The sequence below is a fragment of the Mixophyes fleayi genome, chromosome 11 (genome assembly GCF_038048845.1).
Source record: "Mixophyes fleayi isolate aMixFle1 chromosome 11, aMixFle1.hap1, whole genome shotgun sequence".
NCBI lineage: Eukaryota > Metazoa > Chordata > Amphibia > Anura > Limnodynastidae > Mixophyes > Mixophyes fleayi.
In genome coordinates, this window is record NC_134412.1 from 17,967,895 (window position 1) to 17,981,947 (window position 14,053).

The window sequence follows — 14,053 nt, forward strand, 5'->3', positions numbered from 1 at the left end:
TTCAGACCGACGTGCTATCTCAAACGATTATACCTACGACTGAAGGTCCAATCAGTCTGACGATTCATCCATACACACTGACACGATTTACCTTTAGATCTGTGCTCTTCATCTGGTCCTGTAGTCCGGAGAATGACAGCACAATATTTATTCATTCACTACTGTCACATTGTCACACTGATTAAAACCACCTTGTTATAGCTATCTACATGTCCTAACGAATTTCGTTAGCTTCTGTGACTCTGAAACAAAACATTCTGTCTCAGAACGAACAAATGAATTATTCCTTCTACAGCACTCTCTACATTTATTCACTCTGACATTCATCGCTAACATCGGCTGAAAAGAGCCCGACTCTGTAAACTCTATGGAGATCATCAGCATGAGTGCGTACCCACTACATGATCGTTAGGTGATTGATTGGAAAATATTGAACGGTACGACCAACCAAATGAGGCGATAACCTATTTGGGCAGACTTTCGACCATCGTGTCACTACACACACTGACCCGACTTTCGAACGAGCGGTCGTATGTCGGCTGGTTCAGCCGATTATCGGACAAAAACCCTGTAGTGTGTACCCAGATTAAGCGACTCGAGGATCAAAATATTAAAATTTTGGGTCCATGGCCAGGAAACTCCCCAGACCATAATCCCATTAAGAACTTGTGGTCAATCCTCAAGAGGCGGCTGGACAAACAAAAACCCACAAATTCCATCAGTCAGTATGTGGCCCAGAAGTTGATTGACAGCCTGCCTGTCACGGCTCAGAATAATTTGTGGATCCCCTGCCTCTATTTTAGATGGTATCAGTAGAGGATGGTGGAGATAGAGCACGATGGTATGCAGAGTGATGGTAAGCACAGGTTAAAGTTCTTAACTCGTAAGCATCACGGATAACAATAACACAGGAGATGATGGTAGTGTTGCAACGCAGTATATTAGTTGATGGTACAACAGAAATTAAAATATAAATATATATACATCTCAGCAGAGCTGAGCACAGGGCAGTTCATCAGATTACAGGAATAATCACAGATGTTACTTCATAGTTGGTAACCGTTGGCAACGGCATGAAATAAACAGTATAACAGTTCAACGCAGAGATGATGAGTAGAACACTTGGATCCAATAGGAAACACACAGCAGATGAACGTGAATCACTGATACAGCTAAAGTCCAGTTAGAACAGTATGAAGACCTTGGCTGATCCGGAATGATAATATGATTCAACTAGCAAGTGGTTACGGGTATCACAATAGTTCTTATCTAGCGGAACAGTAAACGTTATACGACATCCAAAGACTTGGGTGTAGATAGAGACATGCAATAAGATGTTACCTAGAAGTAACAGCGAGGTGAAGAGTATCTGAACCATGCGTGGAACTACAGGTCACAGGTGATCCAGTTCACAGGTACAAGGTGAGTTCACTACAATAGGCAGCAGCTGAACAGGAGCACACAACATGAGCTGAAGAAATGGCTACAGGCTCGACAAACAGTTCATAGTAAAAGTCCAGCAATAAGTAAACAGCAGAGTAATAATAAGCCGTGCCAGACATAGAACTACAGATGACAAACAACTTGATTGTAGTTCAATATCGTAGTGCAGCAATGTAGTCAGCTGGATAGAATTGTACTTGAGGCAACAGATATAAGCACAGGTGTAGTAGACAACTCACGAAACAGTTCAGTGTGCAGATGAATAGCAGAAAGTGACTTCAGCTTGTAGATGAACCGCAGAGAGGAATACAGCTGAGCCGATGAAGAGCAACGATAACAGGAAACTTCGGCAGCAGCTAATATCCAGAGAACAGGTAAGGAACAACGGAAAGTCCAGGTATACAGCCAGAACCCACTGCAGCATGAGTAACACGAAGAACAGGCAATGAGTCCATAATCACAGGAGGTTAAAATAGTACTCTAGAACCAATAAGCTTCGGGAGGAGGTCCCAATCAAGGTAGCAAGGAACAACTGCGAAAAAGTAATGTCTCTGAAGCAGAAGCAAGTACAATCATAGTTCTTAAAGGGAAAGTCACAACGCCGGCACCTAGCTATGGGACCGGCGTGTGACAATGCCAGGGTGAATTGCAGAGGTCTTCAATAATACCCCATTCATACTGCACCAAAATCCCGTGTTTTTCCCGGGGCGAGCTCAAACGTCCCGGGTCTTGGTGCAGTATGAATGGTACAAGTCAAAAATCCCGGGTCTAAAAACCCGGGTCTTCAACCCGGGATTAATCGAGGGGTAATTCCCGGGTCGGACCTGGGTTGCCTGCACTATGAATGGTGCAACCCGGGTTTTTCAACCCGGGTTGCACAGAAAACAAGATGATTGGCTGTCTGCCTGTCTCTGGAGGATTTAAAGCAGGAGAATACAAAGAATGTATATGAAAAGAAGGGCAGTTTACAGAAATTTTATTAATGGCTATTACATACATAAATATACCATTGGGTATACATGATTGGAGATATATAGAGAAGGCACCATCACTATTGTACTTTTTTATATATATAAATCATGTTAATAGAGTATATTTCCCTTTAAAGGTTACTTGTCCTGATTAAAGTGCAGTGCTGTGTATTTATTTGGGTGTCTGATGTAGCTGATATCCCACATTACAGAGGTACAAAGTCTGGGAAATACTAGTTGTGTGAAAGGAAGCAAAGTTCAGGTTTTTCTGCCAGGATTTAAACACTGGACCAGCATCCAGTCTTCATTTTTCAGCCAATGAAAACTGCTCTGGTAATGACTCCCACAAATTGCCAGGGCACAGACTTGTGCAGTATGAATGGGGTCAACCCGGGAAATTCCCAGGTCTGAGGTGCAGTATATATGGTGTTTCTGAGCTGGGACGCTCCGAGCCCCGGCAAAAACCTGGCTTGAAAAACTCGGGATATTGCCGGGGCGGCAGTATGAAAGTGGTATAAGAAGGGCAACACTGCAAATACTGACTCTTTGCATAAACTTAATGTAATTGACAATAAAAGCCTTTAACACTTATGAAATGCTTGTAATTTTACTTCAGTATACCATAGCAACATCTGACAAAAAGGTCTAAAAACACTAAAACAGCAAACTTTGTGAAAACCAATACTTGTGTCATTCTCAAAACTTTTGGCCATGACTGTAAATATCACACATTGATAAATAAACTCAACAATACAGTACAAGCATAAATCTATTATACAAATCAAGCGCCCCAATTAGTTATAACATGAAAAGATGGTCCCTACCCGCAATGTGTTATATGAATTTATTTATTACACTAGTCCCGAAATCTTATTACATTAAGTGCATCATAATCATCATACTGTAAAGATTTATTAGCGCTTTCATTCAATAAACACATGTAAAAGATTTTGGTTAGAGGATGGTTCAACATTCAGTCCTTTGTCTAAAAATGTAATATTCAAATAAAACGCTTTTCTTTTTTTATTATATTAAAATAATGTTTATTTTTTTATTTTTTTTGAATTGAAAGTGGAAGTCAGGGCTTACAGTTCCACTGTGCAGAGGCATCCAGGACTGCCTGGTAGAGTGGCAAGTCCCCTTATCGCTGCTAATCATGTCATCCTGGCCCTGACTCCTGCTATAATAGGCCAAAAATTGGTGTTGTGTAGCAGTGGGCGTAGCCTAATGACGTGATTGTGGCCACGCCCCAAAGACTTTGGAGATCTCCCGGAGGGGTGTTCTCCAAAGTTGGCAAGTATGGCCTAGGTTGTTCATGATTTTTCATTGTGGGCCATGCTAGAGTTAATATTTTTAGCCTGTGTGTAGTTGACCAATCAGAAGGGGTTACAAGGGATGTTCTGACACAAGGGGAGGTTGTATAAACTCAAGCCTAGGTGGTGTTCCTTCATCTTGTCAATGGGAATTGTCTATGAAGTCTACTGTGGTGCAATTCAGTGGTGAATAATGTCATATTGCTGTTCTTTTTTATAGTCATTTATTTGAATATCCCTTTGCTTCCTTGCCTGTCTTATTTATTATCATCTGTATATAATTTGTTACATTTATTTATTTTTCTGTCCTCTCTTTGTTTCCAGTTTCCCACCACCTTTTCTGTTTCTATTTCCCTCTTCTTTTTATGCTTCTTTATTGTCTTATCTTTCTTCTCATGTTTTATCGTACCAAAACACATTGCATCTATTGATTTGTATCTCTAAACTTCCTAAATTCACAATCAACGATGGAACGATGTCTGTACAGCGGATGGTTATGAGAGATGAAGATCACAGATCTGAAGGTAAATTGTGTAGAGTTTACAAATGCATCGACATCTTTCAGTTGTTGGTGAAAACAATGCAGACATGGCGGGGTAAATGTATCAAGCTCCAGGTTTGAAAAAGTGGAGATGTTGCCTATAGCAGCCAATCAGATTCTAGTTACGGTATTTATTTAGTACATTCTACAAAATGACAGCTAGATTCTGATTGGTTGATATAGGCAACATCTCCACTTGTTCAAACCCGCAGTTTGATAAATTTACCCCCTGCATCTTGAGTAAAGATTGCATAGGTGTGTACCAACCTTAAGATAAGTAGCCCCTTCCAAAGTTAAGGTTTAGTATTACCCCACTAGTCAGTGACTGTAGTAATACATAAGATAGAGATAGCTAGTTATTTATAGTATTATAAGCACAGAGTATTGACAAGTTTAGGTAAAAATCAATTTGTAAGAAATTGTAATTTAAAGTACCTTAGGTTAAATTTACATATACACATTTCTGTAAAATGTATATTGTAACTCATGGTTTTCTGTGGTTTTTGTTATAAATAAAGTTTATTTTTTATAAGAAACGTGTTAATTTAATAATGTGTACTTGGGGGAATTTAGTATGCTGGTCACAACATATACCCTCTACAGACACACCCTATGTATCCCAGCTTGGTAACAGGGGCTGATGGGAGATAGACAGAACCAGGTCATTACCCAATGAGCAGACACTGGGACAATGAGTTAAACCTCAGAGCTGTAACTAACACTGTAATCAGCCACACACAGAGTAGAAGGAACAGAAGTATCCATCACATGTCTGCCAGGGACAGAGGTAACATATTACTCACCATAGACTGTCAGGGTAACAAAGATGTCCTCTGGTTTATCTGTCTGTACCTTCACTATGTAATTACCACTATCTGTGATATGAAGATCTGAGATCAGTAATGAGCCATTAGGGAAAGGTCTGGCCCGAGAGAAGTACAGAGATCCATTAATTGTTTCGGAAGAATCACCAGGAATATATGTGAGGATTAGGTGCTCAGCATTTGTGTTTGGTCCTTTATACCAAATGAAAGAGTGAACTCTCCCAGTAATCCCAGTAACACTCAGGGTGACAGATCGCCCAATCTCTGGATACTGAGGGATCAGCTGAATATTCATCATCCCACTGGTCAGATCCATCCACAGACTGAGAACTGAAAGAGAAAAAAGCAGTATAAGCAGTGCAGGAATCAAATCCCAGGTTATAAGCCAGAATCAGGTATTACTAAGACCTCTTAAAACACATACATTATACTGCAGGTTAACATTATCCTGGCAGCATTGTTAATAAAGACATTTCAGGGTAATTTCACAATTTTATGTACATGTGCATTTCATGTCTTTCTGATTTCTATGGTGCAACACAGGGAATGCAATTCATATAATGCATTGTTGCAAACCGCAAGGCTCACCATCGGAAACATGACACGCCCCCAATGTGATGTAACCACGCCCCCTCCTCACGCGCACTCTTTGTCCCGAACTTTAAAATGGAAATGTTGGGAGTTGTGCAGTGTGTCACCTTTGGCAATACATTAAGAACACCAGGACAGTTTTGATGGTATATAACAACTTTAAAATACAATCTCTATTAAAAACAGGGACTGTTACTTGCACAACGTGTTAAGATGGCCAGCAGGAGACAGTCTAACCCATCTGGTCAGTCCCTACACTCAACTAAACATGAATTCAATCAGAATTTCAACATAATTATTGCAATGCTTTTTTTTTACAAATGGACTCAGCCTTACCCTCATATATCTTTCCAAGGCAACTACATCCCAAGAACTAGCAACTTTATTGGGTACCAAGGGAATCATCTGCCAATAGCAGGAGGGGGAGGAAGGCTACAATAAGATTGTTGGTTGCAAACTCCATATTTACAAAAATAGGGATATATTTTGCTCACATATTACAAATAAGAAAGACAATGACCCCCTGCACTCCCATTTAGCAATAACTGAAGACTATTAGGGCATGTTTAATATTTTAAAGTACAGTGTGTACTAAATAACAGAGAATGTGAGTTCCATATATTCATACTTTCGCCACGGAAGCCATGGCCAAAAATGACGTCACTTGCGGAGATCGTTTCCCCCTCCGCAGTTGTGCTTTATGTCCCCTCTGCTATATCCCGGAGGGGACCTCAGAAAAGCAGGCAAGTATAATATATTACAATATATGTTGTAATATCATTTCTAAAGGGAAATTTGTATTATGTGGTACCAGCCTTATCGTCCCCAAGTTTTTATTACACGGTTATGGAGCTTGGTATCAGACTTTAATTATAGCTCCTCTAATCGTCCAGTAAGTGTCAGATGATTACCGTGGTGTGCAATAAATGCTGTTACTGATTGGGGAGCACTTGCCTTATAAATGTGGGCAGTTAGGACTCACTCCAAAAATTATAACAATCATTCTGTTGGAATGCTGATAATGTCATGACTAGGGTGCCCATGGCAACTGGTATTGGACAATTGGCTGAATACAGCAGAATTCCACAACTTTCTTCAGGACCAGCTTTCATCCAGGTGTTACTCGTTATGTCTGTATTCATGTTGGTTTAATTGTTTACCTTAAAATTCAGCTTAAAGTGCACCTGTTGTCACAGTGGAAGCAACCATTGTGGTGGCTGAGATTATATTCAGGAGAATGGAACTTTTCAGTTCATTCCTCTTACCTCATGAATATTAATCAGGTCTCATGAAACGCCTTAGTTATGTCACTGGTTTCTAGTGAATTGATAGGCTGCATTCACATGCCTAAGTTAGCTGATACAATAGCTGTAGAGACACAGTGGAAAATCTTCTTTAGAGATATTACGTGCCTACTTTTATGTAAGTACACCTTAATTTGTACAGTCATTTCTCCCTGCAAAAGGACTTTAATCCTGCAACAATTCAGAGGTAGAAGAGATCTGGTTTTGCCCTGTATAAAACAATGCAGTTTTTACTTCCCCTTTGCTTTCTGTAGAAAAGTGCATTTTCTAGGCGAACTTTGTAAAATAAATCATACCTGCCTACTCTCCCGGAATTCCCGGGAGGCTCCCGAATTTCGGGGTTTCCTTCCATAATCCCAGAAGAGTAGGCAAAACTCCCAAAATTTGGCAAAATTAACAGCAGTGAATGGAGGGGGCGGGTCTTAATCATGCCATTAAGCTCCACCCCCTCCAATCAAGACCGTTCATTTCGGCTTTTTAGAGTGGGGGCGGGGCTATGGTGACGTGAAATGTCACCACGCCCTCCTCCTGCCCCATGTAACATGACTTCTCCCCCGGGAGAAGTCTTAAAAGCGGGCATGTATGAAATAAATCTTCAAAAAACAGTAAGTGACAAAAGTGCACGTCGTAGTTCACCTCCGCTGTACGTAGGAGACGGGGATATTCATTACTCTTCAAGACAAACAACATGAATTGAACCTCTCTAATATATCTGTTCTGAATGCATTTTAAATGTATACATATGCATAGCTGAACTCTAGGACTGGGGCTCCCACAAACTTCTGGGCCCACCTACCACCAATCAGCAATGGCAGTTGGGTGGAAAACGTTAAGTTAACTGCCTTGACCAATAGAAAGCCGCAAACCAAGCTTGTGGCTTCCTATTGGTTCTCTTGGTCACACCCCAGTAGCCTTGGGAAAAACTGCTACAGTGGGTAGTTCCTGGTGCTCCACTAATAATGGGGGGCAGCTCAGGTAAACTTTAGCATTTCGTTGGGAACACTTCTTTATGTAAATAAATGTGGCAGAGGCTCTTACAACATACTTGCCAACTTAAGAAAGTTGGCGTCTGGGCGTGCGGGACTCGGCAAATTGCGTCATTTTGGTCTGTGACGCAATCCTGTCATTATATAGCAGGGGGCAGGGTCAAAGTTTTGTGATTCCCTGATTCGCTGGGAAGTGGACAGAGTCAGGAGACAGCCCTACTCTCTAGGAATCCGGGAGACCTAACTGGAATTCGGGAGTCTCCCAGACATTCCCGAGAGATTTAGAAAGTATGTCCTACAATTTACTTGCCCACGGGCCCCCACAAATCTTAATCCAGACCTGCCAATATCCTATAATGAATGTCTGCAAAATTCCAGAAAAAACAGTAATGTACATTGGGCTGAGTAATCCTGACATTTTAGCCGTAAATCAAGATATTTAACCGAGAACTTGGTCTCGGGTGTCACAAGCGTCAGTCTTCAGAACACTGGAAAATATTTTTGATTGATCATGTTCCACAAGAAAAATATACGGAATGCCACCAATTTTAATTTACATAATGTGAAATGTGCAGCCTGGTGCCAGGGTATTCGTTTGTCTTTTTGTAGCCACCGGTGGCCGTTGGGGTATATTTACTAAACTGCGGGTTTGGAAAAGTGGAGATGTTGCCTATAGCAACCAATCAGTTTCTAGCTGTCATTTTGTAGAATGTACTAAATAAATGAAAGCTAGAATCTGATTGGTTGCTATAGGCAACATCTCCACTTCTCCAAACCTGCAGCTTAGTAAATTTAGCCCTGTGTGTGCTATGGAGCCAGATGGAGATCAGATTGATGGGAAGCAAATTCTGCCCTCCCCCTGCAGCCAGAGGTGCTGGGTTTGTGGCCAATCTGTGAACCCCAAAAGCCACTTCCAAACTCCAACCACCTCTCCTGCTGCTGGGAGATGGGTTTGGCAATTTGGGCATCTCCAGCTGTTGTAATATTGCAAGTCAAAGCAAACCACGTCTACCTAGGAGCCCGTAGCCACAGCTATTATTAGTATTAGCCTTCATTTATAAAGTTATAACATAATACACATGTACATCAAGGGGCTCATAACACAAACAAATTACATACAATCATATGAGACAGAAGTTAAATATGGTGCTGCCCAAATTTGTTTATGATATAATAGGTGTGGGGAACAAATTATATAAAAGTTAGCTGAAAAACAATTGCAGCTGGTGGTAGGGAACCTGTGTGAGGCTACTGCAAGGCAGAAACATTATCAGCCACCAATATTAAAACAGTCATCAGCTACCGTTAGAGGTGTATAGGTAGAGATTAATTTATTATGCAGAAAACAAATGATGATAGTCATCTGAAAAAAGGGTTAATGAGTCAACGAGGAAAAAGGAAAGTCATCAAGGACTATGACAACCAAAATAAAGAAAGGAAAATGCATTGTGAATAATCCCCCCATCCCCCATTATAGTCTATATAAAAGGCTCTCCAATAAAGTTCTCTCAATGCGTTCCATCCCGTCGCCCGGGATAGCGGCGACAGCTTTTCCTTCCACAATGGATTACCCCCAACACTCCCCCCTCTCCTTTTCTGTGACAGATCAAGAAGCAGGAGGAGGATCAAGGGCATCAGTCAAGATACCCTATGGACTACATCTGATGGAGAGTGAGAAATGAGAGTGTCTATGGGATAGTGCTAAATAAAGATTTTTTTAAACAATGGTTTGTGTATTGTGTTATTGTTTTTAAATGTAAGATTAAAAATCCCTTATATATTTTTTTTTTTTACCATATGCAGGCACCTTGTAGCTCCACAAAAACAGGAGAGCCGCAAGTCACAGCTTGTCTTACAAGGACTTGTAGTCCCACAGAGACTATGGCAAACTTTGGATGTGGCAGGGGGCAGGCTGTCAACGCACTGCATCGGTGAGGCCCTCCCAAGGCCAGACAGGGATAGTGTAATGGTCTGAGCAAGATGTGATAAATGTGTTAGAACAAGATCATAAGATCAAGCATGCCAAGTTTCAAAACTTGTGACAGAGGGGTAGGAGGGACGTGGTGACGTCATCGCATCACCATAGCCCCGCCCCAACTATAAAATGCCATGAATTTCCGAGAATCTGGGAGGTCTGCCTACTCTTCCGGGAGTCTGGGAGGACTCGCCGAAAATTCAGGAGCCTCCCAGGAATTCAGGGAGAGTAGGCAAGTATGCATAAGAGTCAAAATGCAGGGTCGGAATCATAAAGCAATGCACATGGAAACTGCCAAGTCCAAAACAATAACACATACAAGGTATTGAGAGTAGGGCAGACGTCATCAGGCAAATTAATAAATCAAGGCACAAGACCAGGAAATCCACCACAAATGCAGGAATGAACCAGGACCTGAGCCAAGGAAACTCCAGGATGTTGCACTCTCCAAGCAGGTTTAACATAAAGACCTGTCAGGGAGTGTAAAAGCAGATTACATGTGTCCTTGATTGCATGACTGCCTGCAGGGGTGATGAAAATGCTTTAACTCCTGACCTGCTGGAATGCACGTCGTAGTGACTTATACAGAAAAGATCACAGGATCCTGATAAATATTGTAATTGCTCTGGCCCCATGTCACACCAGGTGGGGTACAGCAGGCCTTCTACTGGAAGTCATTCTATTATGCCGGCCACAATACACTAGAAAAAGAAACCAGGAAAACTCTATACGGGTCCTGCAATGGGATTATTTTAATTGATTAGCCTTAATCTTTTTTTTTTTTTTATATACCCCTCTGCATCTTCAGCTGCTGAGCATATCACAGGCTGAGAGTTAGAAGGTTTTGATAGCGACCCTCATGTTCTCCTCTGAACGTTGCCAGGATTATCTCACTGCTGATTGCTGCTCCCCTTATAGGAGGGTTGTCAGTGCTTTAGCAAACTACCCCTGCGATAAGAGGCGCTTAGCAGCGACCAGCAAGAGTTTAATAGTCACAGGGGAACTGGAAGATGGAACTTGGGCGTTCCGTTGCACTTCACAAAAAAATAAAAATAACATAAACAAAAATATACATATGAAAACATGATTTAGCATTAAGTCTGATTTTTTAAAAATGCTTTATTTAAGCACTATAGTAGCCTTTGATAGATAGGGAGAAGCACTGTCTCCCTTTCTGGCAGTGATATGAGTTTTTTGCTGCTTAATAAGTAGAGCCCTTAGTAGTTTTTAAGTTTTATTTCGAACTCTCCTTCCCTCTCCTATAACATGTCTTACATAATGCCCATCATCGGTATGCAAATAAGGAGGAGGCAGATTTAGCGGAATTCCAGTAGTGTAAAACAAAAGTTCTCACGAGTTCAGGAGCGATAGAAAAGATAATTATAGCAGTGCAGGAGGAACAGTGTGAAATAAAAGGAGGAACAAGGAGATGTAGGTTCAACAGAGAGACTCTTTCCAAACAATTGGGAGGAATGCAGTAGGGAGTTTATGTGTAATTAATAAGCAACCAAAGTTGGCCAGTGTGATGTGAATGACTAATACATACTCTGTAAACTAATGTGTGGGCGCTATATAAATAAAGGATAAGAATAAGCTGTAAACCAACATTTTACAATGTGTGGCTCGCCAGTTTTTGACAAACTACATGTCCCAGCATGCCCTGACATCCTCTGTAGTTGCACAACAGCTAAAAAAAAATGCACATGACTGCTGGGGGTAAATGTATCAAGCTGAGAGTTTTAAAAAAAACAATCAGATTCTAGCTATCATTTATTTAGTACATTCTACAAAATGACAGCTAGATTCTGATTGGTTGCTATAGGCAACATCTCCACTTTTGAAACCCGCCGTAAAACTCTCAACTTGATACATTTACCCCCTGGAGTCAAACGTTTGCCATTTGTAGGCTAACAACTGGAAAATCCATAAGATAAATAAGTTCTATAGAATAAAGACAATACTACATTATCAGATTACAAAAGTTTCACTTGTATTGTATGACATCCATTATAAACCAGACTAAGTGTACAGTAGCGCTAGGAAGTTTGTGAACCCTTTAGAATTTTCTGAGATTCTGCATGAATGTGACCTTATATGTACTCAGATCTTCATTTAAGTCCTACAAATATACCAATAACCCAATAAACCAAATAACACACAAAAGGGTATACGTTTTCATTCATTTATCAAAATGATCCAACATTAATTTTTTTTTTCTTAATTCTAAAGATTTCAAAAATGTCTAGCCCCAATGTAAATTCTGAGAATGGCAGCATCACTAATTTGAAGATAACTATATGTCTGAATTTCAACATAGTGTCTTGACCAAGTATAATTCCCTGTGTATAACACCGTCCAGAGCATAACACATTGAGCACTGTTATACAGTATATGCAGGAAACTCAGTTACAGCCATAACATAATCTGTATCCCATCCCCACCCTGGAGCCCGTCTCTTACCTGATAGAATCACACAGTGACTGAGGTTCTGTCTCTGGGAACACATTGTATCCAGTCCACAAGCAAAAATATTAACAACGAACTTTCCCTTCTCCCTAATCCTGGCACTCTGACATCTCCCTCATCCTGCTAATCTCCGGTATAACTCTAGATTCTCTAACTTTACATTTATCAAATGTTGAATTTACTAGATGTATAAATCTGTGATTTCATTAGATCTTTTACTGCTACTCCTCTCAGTTTGTCTCTCTCCTCTGTTTCTCCGTAGCTCTATCACATGGCTCTAAGGGGCCGTCCAATTTCTGGCAGATACAAATGGGGAAGTAATATATTACTCTTTCTTCTGTCTTTATGTAAAGGGATCATTTCCATACCAAACATAAAAATGTTTCCAGTAGTACCAGACACAGTTTATCTGTAGTTACAACTGTTTACACCTGCATGTTAGCCCCTTAATGACCAAGGTTATATGGGTCAGTACAAACATAGGCAAGCTTTGCCTTTCCATCTGTTGTAGAACTACAAGCTTTAGGTAGTGCTTATTGCAAATTGCCTTAGCCTGAGTGAAAGACCAGCGTCAGCGTTTATTGGGCGGGTAAAATCAGAACTGACACTAGTATCGATTATCAAGTTGTTTCAGGAAAAAAATAAATAAATAAATATATATATATATATATATAGATATAGTGACTGAAGCACTGAGAAAGTATCAGATGGCAGGTATATGTGTCCCAGGCTGTCTGTCTTATGTGCTCTAAAGCAGTGTTTCTTAAACCCAGTCCTCAGGACCCCTAACAGTGCAGGATTTCCAGGTGACAAGTAAAATAATTATACCACCTGTGGATCTGTTACATTGTGTCAGTCAGTAATCGGTATGCAAGAAGATATGGAAAGCATGCACTGTTAGCTGTCTTGAGGACCAGGTTTAAGAAACACCGTTCTAAATTACCTGTGTCAGTGCTGGCTAATCAGGAGTTGCACCTGATGAGGTTCTGGTAAAAGGCTGCAAAGCAGCTCATTCACTCTCTCACATTCTGGGAAGGAGGCCTTCTGAGAGACACAAATGGTGACCAGTAAGTCTTGTATTTTGTATGTGTGTGGGACACAAGGTCCCTCACATGAGAGAAGGTGTTCCTGAATGTTTACTGCCGGACAGGCAAGGATTTTGTCTCTGTTTGTTTATTTTTATGACTGGATAATAAAACTAGCTGTGGCTAGTCAAACCAAAGGAATTGACTGGTGTGATATCCGTGGCTGGTCTGTCTGAAGTGCAGCCATCTACTCCAGGAGATGGTAGCCCTGGTCTGATTAGCTCACTATATATATATATATATATATATATATATATATATATATATATATATATATATATATATATATATATATATATATATATTTGTGTGTATTTGTACATATGTATAATGCTGAGAAAAGTCTATTGCCACTTGAACATTACCATTATTATCAGTCAATTATATGCACAGGACATGTGGTCTCTAAAAAGAGATCTGAATGAATATCGCACACTCAGGGTCCATCTGTATGCTGACCGTTCAAGACACTAATAACTCCACCACATAACTGCTGAGATGATTACCCATATCTGGGCTACGTTCTCATTCACCTCCTATTCGGCACTTCACTG

General features: G+C 40.6%; 1 protein-coding gene across 5 annotated transcripts in view; it reads right to left on the bottom strand.

Moving 5' to 3' along the window:
• LOC142107490 (cell adhesion molecule CEACAM8-like) overlaps nt 1-14,053 on the bottom strand; it is a 119,542-nt gene that overhangs the window by 23,490 nt on the left and 81,999 nt on the right. Inside the window, exons 1-2 of one of the 5 annotated variants that reach the window (XM_075190941.1) lie at nt 12,409-12,738; nt 5,072-5,422 (exon numbers count right to left, since the gene is read on the bottom strand). The exons of 3 other annotated variants lie outside the window; for them this stretch is intronic. In XM_075190941.1, the coding sequence (XP_075047042.1) occupies nt 5,072-5,422; nt 12,409-12,454 (397 nt within the window). In that variant the 5' untranslated portion in view covers nt 12,455-12,738. Of the gene's footprint in view, nt 1-5,071; nt 5,423-12,408; nt 12,739-14,053 lie in introns of those variants that run through there. One more of the 5 variants, XM_075190940.1, reaches the window with a different exon arrangement.